We start from the raw sequence: 18117 nt of genomic DNA, 5'->3' as shown, positions 1-18117 counted from the left end.
AGAGTTTATTTCATAACGATCGTCAAAGGATCTTGGCACCCAGAGGGGGTTATGTGCCAAAAACAGGGTCAAAAGTTCACTTTTTCGCATTCTACCGCATTTCACAGTTTAGCTAAATCCTGGATCATCTTAAAATTATATTTTTCTAAATAAGTTATGACAAATACAAACGAGAGAGTTTATTTCATAGCGATCGTCAAAGAATCTTGGAACCCAGAGGGAGTTATGTGTCAAAAACAGGGTGAAAAATACACTTTTTCGCACTCTACCGCATTTCACAGTCCAGCTACATCTTGGATCATCTTAAAATTATGTTGTTCTGATTTATTTATGGCGTGTACAAACGATAGAGTTTAACTCATAGCGATCGTCAAAGAATCTTGGGACCCAGAGGAGGTTATGTTCTTAAAACAGGGTCAAAAGTCCACTTTTTCGCATTCTACCGCATTTCACAGTCCAGCTACATCCTATATCGTCTTGAAATTATATTTTTCTATCTTAGTTATGATGTATACAAATGAGAGAGTTTATTTCATAGCGATCGTCAAAGAATCTTGAGAACCAGAGGGGGTTATGTGCCCAAAAGAGGGTCAAAAGTCCACTTTTTCGCATTCTACCGCATTTCACAGTTTAGCTACATCCTGGATCTTCTTAAAATTGTATTTTTTTGACTTAGTTATAACGTATTCAAACGAGAGAATTTATTTGATAGTGATCGTCAAAGAATCTTGGGACCTAGAGAGGGTTATTTGCCTAAAACAGGGTCAAAAGTCCACTTTATCGCATTCTACCGCATTTCACAATCCAGCTACAACCTCGATCGTCTTAAAATTATGTTTTTCTCACTTAGTTGTGATAAATACAAACGAGAGAATTTATTTCATAGCGATCGTCAAAGGATCTTGGATCCCAGAGTGGGCTATGTGCCAAAATCAGGGTCAAAAGTCCACTTTTTCGCATTCTACCGTATTTCACAGTTCAGCTACATCCTGAAGCATGTTGAAATTATGTTTTCTTACTTATTTATGATAAATACAAACGAAAGAGTTTATTTCATAGCGATCGTTAAAGAATCTTGGAACCCAGAGGAGGTTATGTGCCTAAAACAGGGTGAAAAGTCCACTTTTTCGCATTCTACCGCATTTCACAGTTCAGCTACATCCTATATCGTCTTGAAATTATGTTTTTCTATCTTAGTTATGATGTATACAAATGAGAGAGTTTATTTCATAGCGATCGTCAAAGAATCTTGGGAACCAGAGGGGGTTATGTGCCCAAAAGAGGGTCAAAAGTCCACTTTTTTGCATTCTACCGCATTTCACAGTTTAGCTACATCCTGGATCTTCTTGAAATTGTATTTTTTTGACTTAGTTATAACGTATTCAAACGAGAGAATTTATTTGATAGTGATCGTCAAAGAATCTTGGGACCTAGAGAGGGTTATTTGCCTAAAACAGGGTCAAAAGTCCACTTTTTCGCATTCTACCGCATTTCACAATCCAGCTACAACCTCGATCGTCTTAAAATTATGTTTTTCTCAATTAGTTGTGATAAATACAAACGAGAGAATTTATTTCATAGCGATCGTCAAAGGATCTTGGGTCCCAGAGGGGGTTATGTGCCTAAAAGAGGGTCAAAAATCCACTTTTTCGCATTATACCGCATTTCACAGTCCAGCTGCATCCTGGATCGTCTTCAAATTATATTTTTCTCACTTAGTTATGATAAATACAAACGAGACATATTATTTTTCAAATGAATTAAGGTAATTTTGAACAAATTTGGACTATTTTTGAGGAAATTATAAAGGTTTTTGTACTGGGTGTCCAAAATATTGCCAAAATGTTCACCATCATTTTTGACAGCCTGTAACAAAATCCCTATTAAAAATATGAGGTTGAAATATTTTTTATAATAGGAACCAAAGTTTTCCAAATGATTTGAGGTAATTTTGAACAAATTTGGACCATTTTTGAGGGAATTATGAAGGTTTTTGTACCGGGTGTCCAAAATATTGGCAAAATGTTTACCATCATCTTTGACAGCCTGTAAAAAAATCCCTATTTAAAATATCGAGTAGAATTAACGTTTATAATAAAAACAGAAGCTTCCCAAATGATTTGAGGTAATTTTGAACAAATTTGGACTATTTTTGAGGGAATTATGGAGGTTCTTGTACTGAATGTCCAAAAAATTGTGAAAATCTTTATTATCATTTTTTACAGCCTGTAAAAAAAATCATTTGAATTATATTTTTTTTATTAAAAACTGATTTTTTTTAAACAAATTGAGGCAAATTTGAATAAATTTTTCTTCTTCTTCTTCTGCAAAGAAGACAAATGCCTGTAAGTTAGAATCTATTAATAAAAGTAGCAAAATAAAAGTACCCCAACCAAAACACCCCTAGCCACCATAATTTTCAACCCACAAACACGTTTTTACCCTCAAATCCATCCTCAGGAATCCCACATTAATACTATAATCTTATATAAGCCGATCGAAAAGCCGTTGTGTCCAAAGGGAGCATACGGTGCTGCGGGAGTTCTTTGTTCCTCAAAAACAAGTTCGGGTGCGGGTACCATCTGACGTTAGTACTTGACGGTAAGCCCCTATTAAGTATTTTTATTTATATTTGAATTATACGATGTTTATATAGGAAATGCCAAAGAGCAAGCTATAGCAAGACTAGTAACCCATCATGTACCTAAGGCAGAAAAAGCCCGCAGGCACGGTAGGGAACTGAGCTTCATTCTACCACATAATGCAGTGGACAATTTCGCCTCGCTATTCGGAGCTATTGAGCAAGAGATCAATAATAAACACAGCAAACTCGGTAAGAATCTCAAGCTTATCAATTAATCGTACATTAACGAACCCGTACATCAGGCATTTCGAGTTATGGCGTATCGATGACCACCTTGGAGGAAGTTTTCCTGCATTTGGAGAAGGGTGAGGACGAACCCGACGAAGAGGTGGAGAATTTGTCCAAGAAAATCGTGAGAAATCGAGCGTTGAGTCGCAGTTTGAGTCTACAAAGCAAAAGCACCAGTTATCACAGTTTGCAGAATGAAGGGTACAATTTGATGGCAAATGGACAAGACCCTAAAGGTGAGAATTTTATCCATTTTTGCAACACACGACCTCATTAAATAAATGTACATATATGCTTATAAAGCGCGTCTAATAGTACCGAAATCATCTTTTTTAAGCCCATTTAAAGGGTTTTTTGACTTCTTAACCTTCTTCTTTCACTATATACTGGTTATGATTTGGCAAAAAGACTTCACATGGACAACAGCAGTGTCATGGGTTAAAATCTTCCTAAAGTTCATCTAAATTTAATAAAAGAAAAAACATACATGACAAAAACTGGCCTGGAACTGCGAAAACTCTACTAAAAAAAAACTAGGGTGACGTGAACACTTCGTACATCAAACACTCACTAATCGATAAATTGACTGATAAAATGAAACTTCGAGTGTAGAATGTGCCGCATTCCGTGTTAACGTTACGGTAACGAATTCTGGTTGTAATTTTATTGCTTGAAATATTTACGGAAGTGGATGGTAAAAACGTTATGACTTAAAAAGTAATTGACCAATTGACTTGCAGCCTTCTCTCGTTGATTGGCGATAGATTTTTTTATATGCGCAAGAAGTTTCAAGTAAACTGCTCTTGATTTCGATTTTTTGTGGATGTTTAAAGTTGGTTTAAATTTATTTTTTGTGTAAGAATATTTTAATGGGAAAAGTGTTTGGGGTGGGCGGGGGGTAAAGGTATGTTAATAAAAAAAAGGATTTTTGCAGAAAATAAGTGACCAATTAACTCAGAATCTTCCCGCATCGATTATCGATAGATCTCTTTATGATTACAAGAAGTTTCAAATAAATTGCTCTTGATTTGAAATTCTTATGAATTATTAAAGTTGGATTAAAGCAATTTTCGGACTGTTTTTGGTAAAAAATTTATAACTTAAAAACGAATAGACCAATTAACTTGCAACCTTCTCACATCGATTAGCAATAGGTTTCTTTATCTTCAGAAGAAGTTTCAAGTAAACTGCTCTTGACTTCAATTTTTTATGAATGTTTAAAGTTGTATTAAAGTAATTTTCGGACTGTTTTTGGTAAAAAATTTATGACTTAAAAGATAATTGACTAATTAACTTGCAACCTTCTTAAATCAATTAGGAATAAATCTTTTTATAATTACAAGAAGTTTCAAGTAAATTGCTCTTGATTTGAAATTCTTATGAATTATTAAAGTTGTATTAAAGTAATTTTCGGACTGTTTTTGGTAAAAAAATTATAACTTAAAAACTAATAGACCAATTAACTTGCAACCTTCTCACATCGATTAGCAATAGATCTCTTTATCTTCAAAAGAAGTTTCAAGTAAACTGCTTTTGATTTCAATTTTTTATGAATGTTTAAAGTTGTATTAAAATAATTTTTTGCATAAAAATGTCTTACTGTGAAAAGTATTTGGGGTGGGCGGGGGGGTACGGGTGTTGTTAAAGAAAAACACATATTTTGCAATAAATAATGGACCAATTAGCTTATGACCTTCCTGCATCGATTATCAATAGTTTTCTTTATAATAATAAGAAGTTTCAAGTAAATTGCTCTTGTTTTGAATTTCTTATTAATTTTTAAAGTTGGATTAACATAATTTTCGGACTGTTTTCTGTAAAAAACTTATAACTTAAAAACTAATATACCAATTAACTTGCAACCTTCTCACATCGATTAGCAATAGGTTTCTTTATCTTCAGAAGAAGTTTCAAGTAAACTGCTCTTGATTTCAATTTTTTATGAATGTTTAAAGTTGTATTAAAGTAATTTTCGGACTGTTTTTGGTAAAAAATTTATGACTTAAAAGATAATTAACTAATTAACTTGCAACCTTCTTAAATCGATTAGGAATAAATCTTTTTATAATTACAAGAAGTTTCAAGTAAATTGCTCTTGATTTGAAATTCTTATGAATTATTAAAGTTGTATTAAAGTAATTTTCGGACTGTTTTTGGTAAAAAATTTATAACTTAAAAACTAATAGACCAATTAACTTGCAACCTTCTCACATCGATTAGCAATAGATCTCTTTATCTTCAAAAGAAGTTTTAAGTAAACTGCTTTTGATTTCAATTTTTTATGAATGTTTAAAGTTGTATTAAAATAATTTTTTGCATAAAAATGTCTTACTGTGAAAAGTATTTGGGGTGGGCGGGGGGGTACGGGTGTTGTTAAAGAAAAACACATATTTTGCAATAAATAATGGACCAATTAGCTTATGACCTTCCTGCATCGATTATCAATAGTTTTCTTTATAATAATAAGAAGTTTCAAGTAAATTGCTCTTGGTTTGAATTTCTTATGAATTTTTAAAGTTGGATTAACATAATTTTCGGACTGTTTTTGGTAAAAAATTTATAACTTAAAAACTAATAGACCAAATAACTTGCAACCTTCTACCAACGATTACCAATAGATTTCTTTATGACTACAATGAGTTTCAAGTCAATTGCTCTTAATTTACATATTTTATGAATTTTTAAAGTTGGATTACAATAATTTTCGGACTGTTTTCTGTAAAAAAATTATAACTTAAAAACTAATATACCAATTAACTTGCAACCTTCTCACATCGATTAGCAATAGGTCTCTTTATCTTCACAAGAAGTTTCAAGTAAACTGCTCTTGATTTCAATTTTTTATGAATGTTTAAAGTTGTATTAAAATAATTTTTTGCATAAAAATTTCTTACTGGGAAAAGAATTTGGGGTGGGCGGGGGGGTAAGGGTGTTGGTAAAGAAAAACAGATATTTTGCAATAAATAATTGACCATATAACTTATAACCTTTTTGCATCGATTATCAATAGATTTCTTAATGATTACACGAAGTTTTAAATAAATTGCTCTTGATGTGAATTTCTAATGAATTTTTAAACTTTGATTATAATAATTTTCGGACTTTTTTTGGTAAAAAATGTATAACTTAGAAACTAATAGATCAATTAACTTGCAACCTTCTCACGTCGATTAGTAATAGGTCTCTTTATCTTCACAAGAAGTTTTAAGTAAATTGCTCTTGATTTGAATTTCTTATGATTGTTTAAAGTTGGATTAAAATATATTTCGGACTGTTTTCTGTAAAAACATTATAAATTAAAAAATAATTGACCAATTAACTTGCAATCTTCACTAGTTGATTAACAATAGGTCTTTATGTTCGCAATAAGTGTCACGTAAATTGCTCTTGATTTAAATTTTTTATGAGTTTTTAAAATTGGATTTCGGACTGTTTTTGCAGAAAAATTTCTTACTGGGAAAACTTCTTGGGCTGGGCGGGAGAGTTAAAGGTTATGTTATAGAAAAACATAATTTTTACAGAAAATAATGGACCAATTAACTGATAACCTTCATGCATCAATTATCAATAGATTTCTTTATGATCACAAGAAGTTTCAAGTAAATTACTCTTGATGTGAATGTCTCATCAATTTTTAAAGTAGGATTTAAATAAGAAGAAAATAAAAATGTTTTCGCTCAAATTCTTGGAAAAATAAATAAATAAACAATTAAAACAGAACAAAAATTAGGCATTTTTTATTTTTTATTAAATTCTACCCCAAAATGCATGGAAAATCCTAAATTTCATTAATTATTATAGAAGATTTATTTAAAAGAATTAAATCCTTATATAGGACTGAATTAAGCATACCAATGCCTGGAAAAATGTATATTTTTAATTTAATTTATTTTTTAAATCTAAAAATATTGTTTTTTAATTGCACTTTTTCATGTTTTGAAAAAGTGGAAAAAACCTTGTTTTTCGTAAGTAAATTGCTCTTGACTTGAAATTCTTATGAACTTTTAAAGTTGGATTAAAGAAATTTTCGGACTGTTTTCTGTAAAAAAATTATAACATAAAAACTAACAGACCAATTAACTTGCAACCTTCTTGCATCGATTAGCAATAGATCTCTAGATCTTCACAAGAAGTTCCAAGTAAATTGCTCTTGATTTTAATTTTTTATGAATGTTTAAAGTTGGTTTAAAATAATATTTTGCATAAAAATTTCTTACTGAAAAAAGTGTTTGGGGTGGGCGGGGGGCTAAGAGTCTGTTAATAAAAAACAGGATTTTTGCACAATATAATTGACCAATTAACTCAGAACCTTCTCACATCAAGTCGCAATAGATTTTATTTATGATTACAAGAAGTTTCAAATAAATTGCTCTTGATTTGAATTTTTTATGAATTTTTAAAGTTGAATTAAAGAAATTTTCGGGCTGTTTTCTGTAAAAAATTTATAACTTAAAAAATAATTAACCAATTAACCTAAAGCTTTCTTAAATCGATTAGAAATAAATCTCTTTATGTTTACAAAAAGTTTCAAGTAAATTGCTCTTGATTTAAATTATTTTTGAGTTTTTAAAGTTGGATTAAAATAATTTTCGAACTATTTTCTGTAAAAAAAATATAACTTAGAAAGTAATAGACCAATTAACTTGCAACTTTCTTGCGTCGATTAGCAATAGGCCTCTTTATCTTCACAAGAAGTTCCAAGTAAACTGCTCTTGATTTTAATTTTTTATAAGTGTTTAAAGTTGGATTAACATAATTTTTTTTGCACAAGAATTTCTTACCGGGAAGAAAGTGGTGGTGTTAATGGAAAACAGGATTTCGGCAAAAAATAATTGACCAATTAACTTATAACCTTTCTGCATCAATTATCAATAGATTTCAGCAGGTAAACAGCATTTTACTAAAACAACCAATGGCTTTTTTTCCTTGATATCCTAGATTTGGGAGAACTTAGCTCCTATTCAGCATCCAGTTTTATTTTTGCCTTCAGGTAGACGCGCTTTCGTAACCTCTTTTAAGCGATCAGAAGCCCTCTGACAGTCTTAAAACCATTGGAATTCCTCCACACAGGTCCGTACTAAGTGCATCGTTTCAAGAAGCTGCGTAATCAATCCTTGACGGTCTGAACCCTTACTGGAGTACAAACAGTAGAAGGGAAACACTCCAAGTGCTAGGACCTCTGCCATAAAGGCTAAACTCTTCGGAGATTTTCGCATGGATAATATCATTAATATACACAGTAACTGGGGAGTTCAATGCAGAAGAGACACCTCAACTTCCATTACAAATTACCTTGATTTCACTCTCATTTAAATTCTTTAGACTAAGAGAACTTGGTGCTACTATTGTAGGAACTGCTCTGGATTGATTAGTCTTCAGAATAACCGCAACACCTCCAGTGGTTCACCCTTTAACGTTTTTTACTTCAGGTGGTGGAGACGTGACGGAAATCGGAGTGCTAGAGGCGATTTCCGAAACGAAATCCCCGATATCGGGCATCGGTTTGGAGAAAATCGAGTGCAAACCGAACGTCTGTCAAGTGACGTGGGCCTTGATCCGTTTGCGCACCTTAAGGATGTTCCGGGACCTGCAGAAGTTGTATTTCATGATTCTGTTGCCGCTACTTTGTGCCGCCTTAAGTTTGTACTTTAATAATTATTTTCAAAATACGGCCAGTACCAGTAAGGCCTTGGAATTAGGCGGCACGACTTATGGAAATATGACCACTTTGGCTATTCATAATGTGGTGGGAGGGAGTGACGTGGAACGGTTTATTGGTAAGTAGACTTACCTTGACGGGACTGTTTAAGAAGAAATTAAAATTTTTAGATGAATTGAACCACTTTGGAGTGCAAACCGACTGGTACAACGGCAATTTTTCGACGTTACTTAAGGCTGCGCCCCATTTAGGTGCCATTGACGTGAACGGCTTTCAGGATGGTGCTTACAATTTTACTATACTGTACAACGATACCTTGCAGCATAGCTTACCAGTGATTCTGAATATTTTGAGTAACTCCATTTATAGGTAAGTGTCCTGTATAGTAAGGAATTAAACATTTAAAGTATGAAGGCATCTTACTTATATTCAGACTTATGTTCTTTTAGTTTTATTTATTATAAGCATATATGTTGATCTAAAGAGGTTTAGGTATTAGGTATATCAAAGGTTTAATATGGTTTTAACCATTCTAAGCAACTACACAATTTAAAATTACCAAATACGTTTATAGAGAGAAGCTCAGTTTATATACCTACAATTTGTCTAAATTAATATATATAGTATAACCTTATATATAGTATACCACCTATAATTTTCTCTCAGGAAATTATTTTCTGCAAAAAAACTGTTTTTTTAATAACATTACCCTTGCCCCCCACCCACCCCACACTGCTTACCAGTGAGAAATTGTTCTGAAAAATCACTGTTTTTCAAAATAGTATATCGATAGTATCTAAATATTTATTTATAAAACTATATCAAATTTAAATAATATACATATACTGATATATATTACTTGAATTTGATATAATTTTATATATAAATATTTAGTACAAAAATAGCGTTGCTAGATTGGATATTATGGAAGAAATAATTAATATTTATTGTACTATTTTGAAAAATAGGGATTTTGCAGAGGAATTTCTTACTGGTAAGCTATGTGGGGTGGGTGGGGGGTTAAGGGTTGTTTTATTAAAAAAAGGTATTTTTTGCAATTAAATAGTTTTCGAAAAAAAAATTAAAACCGAAATTATGGACATTTTTCCATGGGTACCCCTTGGGATTTTTTGAGGAACACTTTTTGGGAAAATTGGGTATAACTTATTTACGGTATATTTCTTAACAAAGTTTTATAAGACTTTTTTGATGTCTTTTAGATAAATTATCTATACACAAAAAAAAGTTTTAATTTTTTCGAAAAAAATTTTTTTATATTTTTTCACCCGAAAATTTTCCAATTTTTCAAAAATCCGCCATAACTTCTTTATTTCTTGACTTACGACTTAATATTATTCTACATGATTTATTGTATTTTTGATCAAGAATTTAATGCTGAAAGAACATTTTCAATATCCGCAATGGTATTTGAGAAACTGAGGAAAAACTGTTTAAAGGTTTTTCCCAATTTTCTGGAAAACTGTTGGATATAAAAATTATTTTTCAGTTGCGTCTAGTGCGCACAAAGATTCTAGACAACTTTTGTTTAAACAATTTTTTTCTCCAACCAATAGTATTCTAGAAAAAAAATAAAAACCCTAATTATGAACATTTTTCCATGGGTACCCCTTTGGATTTTTGAGGAACACTTTTTGGGAAAATTGGGTATAACTTTTTTACGGTACATTTCTCAACAAAGTTTAATAAGACTTTTTTGATGTCTTTTAGACGATTCATCCATACACAAAAAAAAAATATTTTTTTTTGAAAACAATTTTTTTTACAATTTTTGGCCCGAAAATTTTCTATTTTTTTAAAAATCTCCCATAACCCCTTTATTTTTCGATTTATGGCAAAATGTTATTCTTTATGATTTATTCTATTTTTGATCAGGAATATAGTAGAGAAAGAAAATTTTCCATATCCGTACTGGTTTTCGAGAAAATTAGAAAAACTGTTTAAAGGTTTTTTCCAATTTTCGGGAAAACTGTTGAACCTAAAAATATTTTTTTTATTGAATCTGATGCGCATTGAGATTCCAAACAACTTTTGTTTAAACAATTTTTTTGTCCAACTAATAGTTTTCCAGAGAAAAAATAAAAACCGAAATTATGAACATTTTTCCATGGATACCCCTTTGGGTTTTTGCAGACGACTTTTTGCGAAAATTAGGTATAACTTTTTACTGGTTCATTTTTAGAAAAAGTTTTATAAGACTTTTTTGAAGTATTTTGAGCGATCTATCGATATACCTAAACAAAATTAAATTTTTTCAAAAAAAAAAATTTTGTTTCATTTTTTATTAAAAAATTGTTAAATTTTTTAAAAATCTCTCATAACTTCTTTATTTTTTATTTTTCGACTAAATGTTATTCTTTATGATTTGTTCTATTTTTGATCAGGAATTCAATGCTAAAAGAAAAGTGTTCATATTTCTACTGGTTTTCGAGAAAATGAAAAAAAACTATTAAAAGGTTTTTTCCAATTTTCTCTAAAATTGTTGAACTTAAAAAATATTTTTTTATCGCATCTGATGCGCATTGAGATTCCAGACAACTTTTGTTTAAACAATTTTTTTCTCCAACTAATAGTTTTCCAGAGAAAAAATAAAAACCGAAATTATGAACATTTTTCCATGGGTACCCCTTTGGATTTTTGCAGACGACTTTTTGCGAAAATTACGTATAACTTTTTACTGGTTCATTTTTAGAAAAAGTTTTATAAGACTTTTTTGAAGTATTTTGAGCGATCTATCGATATACCTAAACAAAATTAAATTTTTTCAAAAAAAAATTTTTGTTTAATTTTTTATTCAAAAATTGTTAAATTTTTTAAAAATCTCTCATAACTTCTTTATTTTTTATTTTTCGACTAAATGTTATTGCTTATGATTGGTTCTATTTTTGATCTGGAATTCAGTGCTAAAAGAAAATTTTTCATATTTCCACTGGTTTTCGAGAAAATGAAAAAAAACTGTTAAAAGGTTTTTCCCAATTTTCTCAAAAATTGTTTAAGTTAAAAATTATTTTTTTATTGCATCTGATGCGCATAGGGATTTTAAACATTTTTTGTAATAACAATTTTTTTTTTCAACCAACAGTTTTCTAGAAAAAAATTAAAAACCGAAATTACGAACATTTTCCCCTTTGGATTTTTTGAGGAACACTTTTTGGGAAAATTTGGTATAACTTTTTTACGGTACATTTTTCAAAAAAGTTTTATAAGACTTTTTTGATGTGTTTTAGACAATCTATCCATACATAAAAAAAATTAAATTTTTTTGAAAAAAAAATTTTTTCACTCTAATTTTTAATTTTTCCAAAAAAACTTCAATAACTCTTTTATTTCTCGACTTTTGACCTAAAGTTATTCTACATGATTTATTTTATTTTTTATCAGCAATTTAATATTGAAAAAAAATCTTCAATATTCCCAATAGTATTTGAGAAACTGAGGAAAAACTGTTTAAAGGGCTTTTCTACCCTAACCAAAACAACCCTAGCTACCTCAATTTTCAACCTAAAATAGCGCTTTTAGCCTCAAAATGATCCTCGGGAATCACATTATAACGATGTAAAAAAACTATGAAAATATCTTAAGTAGTTTCCAAGTTATTACCAAAAACGTCGGCCAATAAATAAAAATCTTGCATTTTCAATTATGTTCTAAAAACTTCAAACTAGGACCTTAATGGACAAAATTGCTTGTAACTCAAAAAGTTTTTGAGGTACAATAATCATTTTTATATGAAAATATTTGGTAAGAAACCCCCTTTCTTATTCTAAAACTCTTTTAAAAATACTCTGACTATTTCTTAAGATATCTTTAAAGAAAGTTAGAATTGTTTAATAAAAGTAGCAAAAAAAACTAGCCCACCCAGAACAGCCCTAGCTACCTCAATTTTTAACCTACAGAAACGTTTTTACCCTTAAATCCATCCTCAGGAACCCCACTATCCTGACACTTATACATTTCACTTCTCTATTACCATATTCACACCCAACGAGCAAATCATTAAACAACATATTTCACATACACTTTTTAGACCCTTCAGACAATGCCCTTTCTTTCCCTCTTGACTTAATAAATTAGGTTAATAAAGCTTCAAGTACCATTACAATTTTTTACATAAGTGTCATCACAATAACTTCCTTGCAGACTATTAACCCCAGAAAAAGCGAGAAACGGGTCCTTCGAACCCATAAAAGTGATGGCCCAACCCTTCCAGCAGACCATCCAACCCGAAGGGGTAAATATCGCTTCGACCACTCAGACCATATTCGTGGGGATGGTTTTCGTGATGGTACCGGTCAGTTTAGCGATCGAGCTGGTCTACGATAGGGAGGTAAAGTTCCATAATAAATTTATTCGAACCGACATTTACCACAAGGCATTTTTAGCTAAAAACCAAGAACCAGTTAAGAGTAAACGGCCTTTCGACCACAATGTACTTCGTATCGTACTTCATAGTGTTAATAGTGCTGATGTCGATTAAATGCGCGGTCCTAGTGATCATGATGGTCCTGTTTGACATACCGGCATTGAAAGCTTGGCCTGCCATAGTGGTCTTTAGTGTCCTGATATTCATTTATTGTCCCTCCTCGATTTTAAGCTGCACCTGCTTAAGTTACATTTTTGACAAGACCGATTCTGCGCAGTCGATCCTGCCTAACATCGCTACTTTCGTGGGTTGGATCCCGTTTGTTATAGTGGTCATTTTGGATGTTATGAGTGTCGGTAAGTACCCCATTCGCTATTTAATTTTACAATGAATTAATGGTGCATTTTTGCAGGTAAAGCTCTTGCTCTGGTGCTGCACTGCATCTTTTCGATCACCAACACCATGTACATCCCTTACTCGATCCTTTATTACATCCAAAGGGTGTATTTGTTGTGTAGCGTGAATATGGCCTGCGAGAAATTGACCCTTACCAGCTACCTCACTACTGAAATTGGCATTTTATTGGTGGGGATGATCGTCAATATACCTTTCTGGTTTGTCATGCTAAGGATCGTGGATATTACTAAAAGTGGAGGGAGAGCCAGGGACGCCTTTAATTTCCTAAGAAAGGTGAGTCAAGGTCAAGCTCAACGTAAGATTTTCACGGGCTGTCAGTCGCGTTATGGTGAAGGCACCGGGATAAATTTTTTATGTCAAGTACAGGCATGAATTGTAATTATAAAAATGTAAATTTTATCCTTTTAGGTGAAACAGAACCGAAGTTATAAGCATGTTTAAGAACGCTCCTTTTATTATTAAAAAAAAATGAATTGTCGACTTTGATCAAATGTCACTCAAGTTATGGTGAAGGCACTGGGATAAAATTTTGACATCAAGTACAAGCATGAATTCTAATTATAAAAATGTAACTTTCATCCTTCTAAGTAAAACAGAACTGAAATTACAAGCAAATTTCAAAATTACTCTTTTATTATTTAAAAAAATGGAAATGCCGACTTTAAGAAGCTGTCAATCACGTTATAGTGAAGGCACCAGGATAAAATTTTGTCATCAAGTACAAACATGAATTCTAATTATAAAAATGTAAAATTTCCTTTTCTAAGTAAATTAGAACTGAAATCATAAGCAAATTTAAAAACCACCATTTTAATATTCCAAAAAATAGCAATTTCAACTTTAAGAAGCTGTCAAGCACGTTATGGTGAAGGCACTGGGATAATTTTTTTATATCAAGTACAGGCATGAATCACAATTATAAAAATGTAAATTTTATCCTTCTAGGTGAAACAGAACTGAAGTTATAAGCAAGTTTGAGAACGCTCCTTTTATTATTTAAAAAAAATTGAATTGTCGACTTTGATCAGTTGTTACTCAAGTTATAGTGAAGGCACTGGGATAAAATTTTGACATCAAGTACAAGCATGAATTCTAATTATAAAAATGTAAATTTATCTTTTTTAAGTAAACTAGAAACGAAATTATAAGCAAATTTAAAAACCACCCTTTAAATGTTTAAAAAAATTGCAATTTTAACTTTAAGAAGCTGTAAATCACGTTATGGTAAAGGCACTGAAATAAAATATTGACATCAAGTACAAGCATAAACTCTAATTATAAAAATGTAAAATTCCCTTTTCTAAGTAAACTAGAACTGAAATTATAAGCAAATTTAGAAACCGCCCTTTTATTATTCAAAAAAATGGAAGTGCCAACTTTAAGAAGCTGTAAATGACGTTATGGTGAAGGCACCAGAATAAAATTTTGACGTCAAGTACGGGCATAAATTCCAATAATAAAAATGTAACTTTCACCTTCCTAAGTAAAATATAGCTGAAGTTATAAGCAAATTTAGAAATTCCCCTATTATTATTCAACAAAATAGAAATGTCAACTTTGACCAGGTGTCATTTAAATTATGGTAAAAGCACCGGGTTATAAAATTAATTTTGCGTAAAGGCACGCATACCAATAACAAAAATGTTAATTTTTCTAATTTAATACCAATAAAAACAAAATTATCACCAAGTTTAACAAATTCTAAAAAAAAAACTGAACACAAAACTTTCATGGGCTGTAAATCCCTTTGTGGTGAAGGCACTGGGATAAAATTTTAACATTAAGTACTGGCATAAATCGTAATTATAAAAATGCAAATTTTCTTTTTCTTAGTAAAATAGAACCGAAATTATAAGCAAATTTGAAAACCACCCGTGATTATTAAAAAAAAATGGAATTGTCAGCTTTGACCTGCTATCATTCAAGTTATGGCGAAGGCACCGAGTTACAAATTTTATATGTAGTAAAAGCACACATACCAATTCTAAAAATGTTAAGTTCTCGAATTTGAGAGGCATAGAAATGCAATTATGACTACATTTGATAAACTCGACGAAAATTCAACAGAAAATTTCTCACAGGCTGTCAATCCCGTTATGGTGAAGGCACCAGGATAAAATTTTAAGGTTAGATACAGACATAAGTTCCAATTATAAACTTGTAATTTTTGTCTTTCTAAGCTAAATAGAACCGAAACTATGAGCAAATTTTTAAACCACCTTTTTATTATTAAAAAAAAAATTAATAAGTCAAGTTTTAAAAGCTGTAAATCACGTTATGGTGAAGGTACTAGGATAAAATTTTAAGGTCAAATACAGGTATAAATTCCAATTATAAAAATGTAAATTTCTCTCTTCTAAGTATAATAGAATCAAAACTATGAGCAAATTTAAAAATCCCCATATTATTATTCAACAAAATAGTAATGTCAACTTTGACTAGCTGTCATTTATGCTATGGCGAAGGCCCTGAGTCACAAAATTAATATAACCTAAAGGCATGTATTTTATTTCTAAAAATAATAATTTATTTAATATGAGACCAATACAAATGAACTCACAGCAAGATTTCCTAAATTCGAAGAAAAACTCAATGCAAGATTTGTCAATCACGTTATGGTGAAGGTGCAGGAATTAAATTTCAACATAAACCACAGGTTGAATTTTAATTATAAAAATGTAAACTGCTTCTTTCTATGTAAATTAGAAATGAAGTTATGAGCAAATTTGAAAACTACCATTGAATATTTCTAAAAATGGAAATGTCACGTTTGATAAGCTGTTACTCATGCTATGGTGGAGGCGCCGGGTTAAAAAACTAATATGATATAAAGGCATGCATGCCAATTCTAAAAATATCAACTGACCCAATCTGAGATCAACAGAAACGAAATGATGAGCAAATTTCAGAAACCCAAAGAAAAATTCAACACTCTATTTTCACAAGCTGTCAATCACGTTATGGTGGAGGCACCAGGATAAAATTTTGACATTAAGTACAGGCATGAATTCCAATTATAAAAATGTAATTTTTCCCCTTCTAAGTAAAGTAGAACTGAAATTACAAGCAAGTTTCGAAACCGTTTTTTGATTATTCAAAAAAATTAAAATGCTAACTTTAAGAAGCTGTAAATCACGTCATGGTGAAGGCACTAGAATAAAATTTTGACACCAAGTACAGGCATGAATTCCAATTATAAAAATGTAACTTTCCCTCTTCGAAGTGAAGTAGAACTGAAAATACAAGCAAATTTAAAAACTACTCTTTTATTATTAAAAAAAAATTTAATGCCGACTTTAAGAAGCTGTAAATCACGTCATGGTGAAGGCACCGAGATAAAAGTTTAACGTCGAGTACAGAGATGAATTCCAATCATAAAAATGTAACTTTGCCTCTTCTAGCTGAAGTAGAACTGAAATTACAAGCAAATTTGAAAACCACTCTTTTATTATTCAAAAATATGGAAATGCCGACTTTAAGAAGCTGTAAATCACGTCATGGTGAAGGCACCAGCATAAAATTTTGACATTAAGTACAGGCATGAATTCTTATTATAAAAATGTATTTTTCACTTATTTAAGTAAAACAGAACTGAAATTACAAGCAAATTTGAAAACCACTCTTTTATTATTCAGAAGAATGGAAATTCCAACTTTAAGAAGCTGTAAATCACGTTATGGTGAAGGCATCGGGATAAAATTTTGACATTAAGTACAGGCATGAATTTTAATTATAAAAATGTAAATTTGCCATTTTTAAGTAAACTAGAATTAAAATTATAAGCAAATTAAAAACCACCCTATTAATATTCAAAAAAAAAGCAATTTCAACTTTAAGAAGCTGTCAATCACGTTATGGTGAAGGCAGCAGGATAAAATTTTGACATTAAGTACAGGCATGAATTCCAATTATAAAAATGTAATTTTTCCCCTTCTAAGTAAAGTAGAACTGAAATTACAAGCAAGTTTCGAAACCGTTTTTTGATTATTCAAAAAAATTAAAATGCTAACTTTAAGAAGCTGTCAATCACGTCATGGTGAAGGCACTAGAATAAAATTTTGACACCAAGTACAGGCATGAATTCCAATTATAAAAATGTAACTTTCCCTCTTCGAAGTGAAGTAGAACTGAAAATACAAGCAAATTTAAAAACTACTCTTTTATTATTAAAAAAAATTTTAATGCCGACTTTAAGAAGCTGTAAATCACGTCATGGTGAAGGCACCGAGATAAAAGTTTAACGTCGAGTACAGAGATGAATTCCAATCATAAAAATGTAACTTTGCCTCTTCTAGCTGAAGTAGAACTGAAATTACAAGCAAATTTGAAAACCACTCTTTTATTATTCAAAAATATGGAAATGCCGACTTTAAGAAGCTGTAAATCACGTCGTGGTGAAGGCACCGGGATCAAATTTTGTCGTTAAGTACAGGCATGAATTCCAATTATAAAAATGTAACTTACTTCCTTCTAAATAAAACATAACTGAAATTACAAGCAAATTTGGAAACCACTCTTTTATTATTTAAAAAAATTAAAATGCTAACTTTAAGAAGCTGTAAATCACGTCGTGGTGAAGGCACCAGAATAAAATTTTGACATTAAGTACAGGCATGAATTTCAATTATAAAAATGTAACTTTTACCCTTCTAAGTCAACTAGAACTAAAATTATAAGCAAATTTGATCAATTTTGCTGGGAAACAACACCCAACCCTCTAGGCTGCCCTTTGCCTAATACTTGAAGGGAATTTTTTGTAAAATCCTCTACTAACTACACCCCCCGTTT

At 31.0% G+C, this 18117-nt stretch overlaps 1 protein-coding gene across 1 annotated transcript in view; it reads left to right on the top strand.

Annotated features, from left to right (window-relative positions):
* Nucleotides 1–18117, top strand: part of LOC126747888 (uncharacterized) — a 59397-nt gene that overhangs the window by 28755 nt on the left and 12525 nt on the right. Inside the window, exons 16-23 of the mRNA XM_050456801.1 lie at nucleotides 2494–2601; nucleotides 2657–2833; nucleotides 2887–3108; nucleotides 8302–8649; nucleotides 8702–8900; nucleotides 12690–12876; nucleotides 12932–13268; nucleotides 13325–13602. Coding sequence (XP_050312758.1) covers nucleotides 2494–2601; nucleotides 2657–2833; nucleotides 2887–3108; nucleotides 8302–8649; nucleotides 8702–8900; nucleotides 12690–12876; nucleotides 12932–13268; nucleotides 13325–13602 — 1856 coding nt within the window. The remainder of the gene's footprint in view (nucleotides 1–2493; nucleotides 2602–2656; nucleotides 2834–2886; nucleotides 3109–8301; nucleotides 8650–8701; nucleotides 8901–12689; nucleotides 12877–12931; nucleotides 13269–13324; nucleotides 13603–18117) is intronic.

This window comes from Anthonomus grandis, chromosome 20 (genome assembly GCF_022605725.1).
Source record: "Anthonomus grandis grandis chromosome 20, icAntGran1.3, whole genome shotgun sequence".
Taxonomy (NCBI): domain Eukaryota; kingdom Metazoa; phylum Arthropoda; class Insecta; order Coleoptera; family Curculionidae; genus Anthonomus; species Anthonomus grandis.
This window is presented reverse-complemented; position numbering and strand designations above follow the sequence as displayed.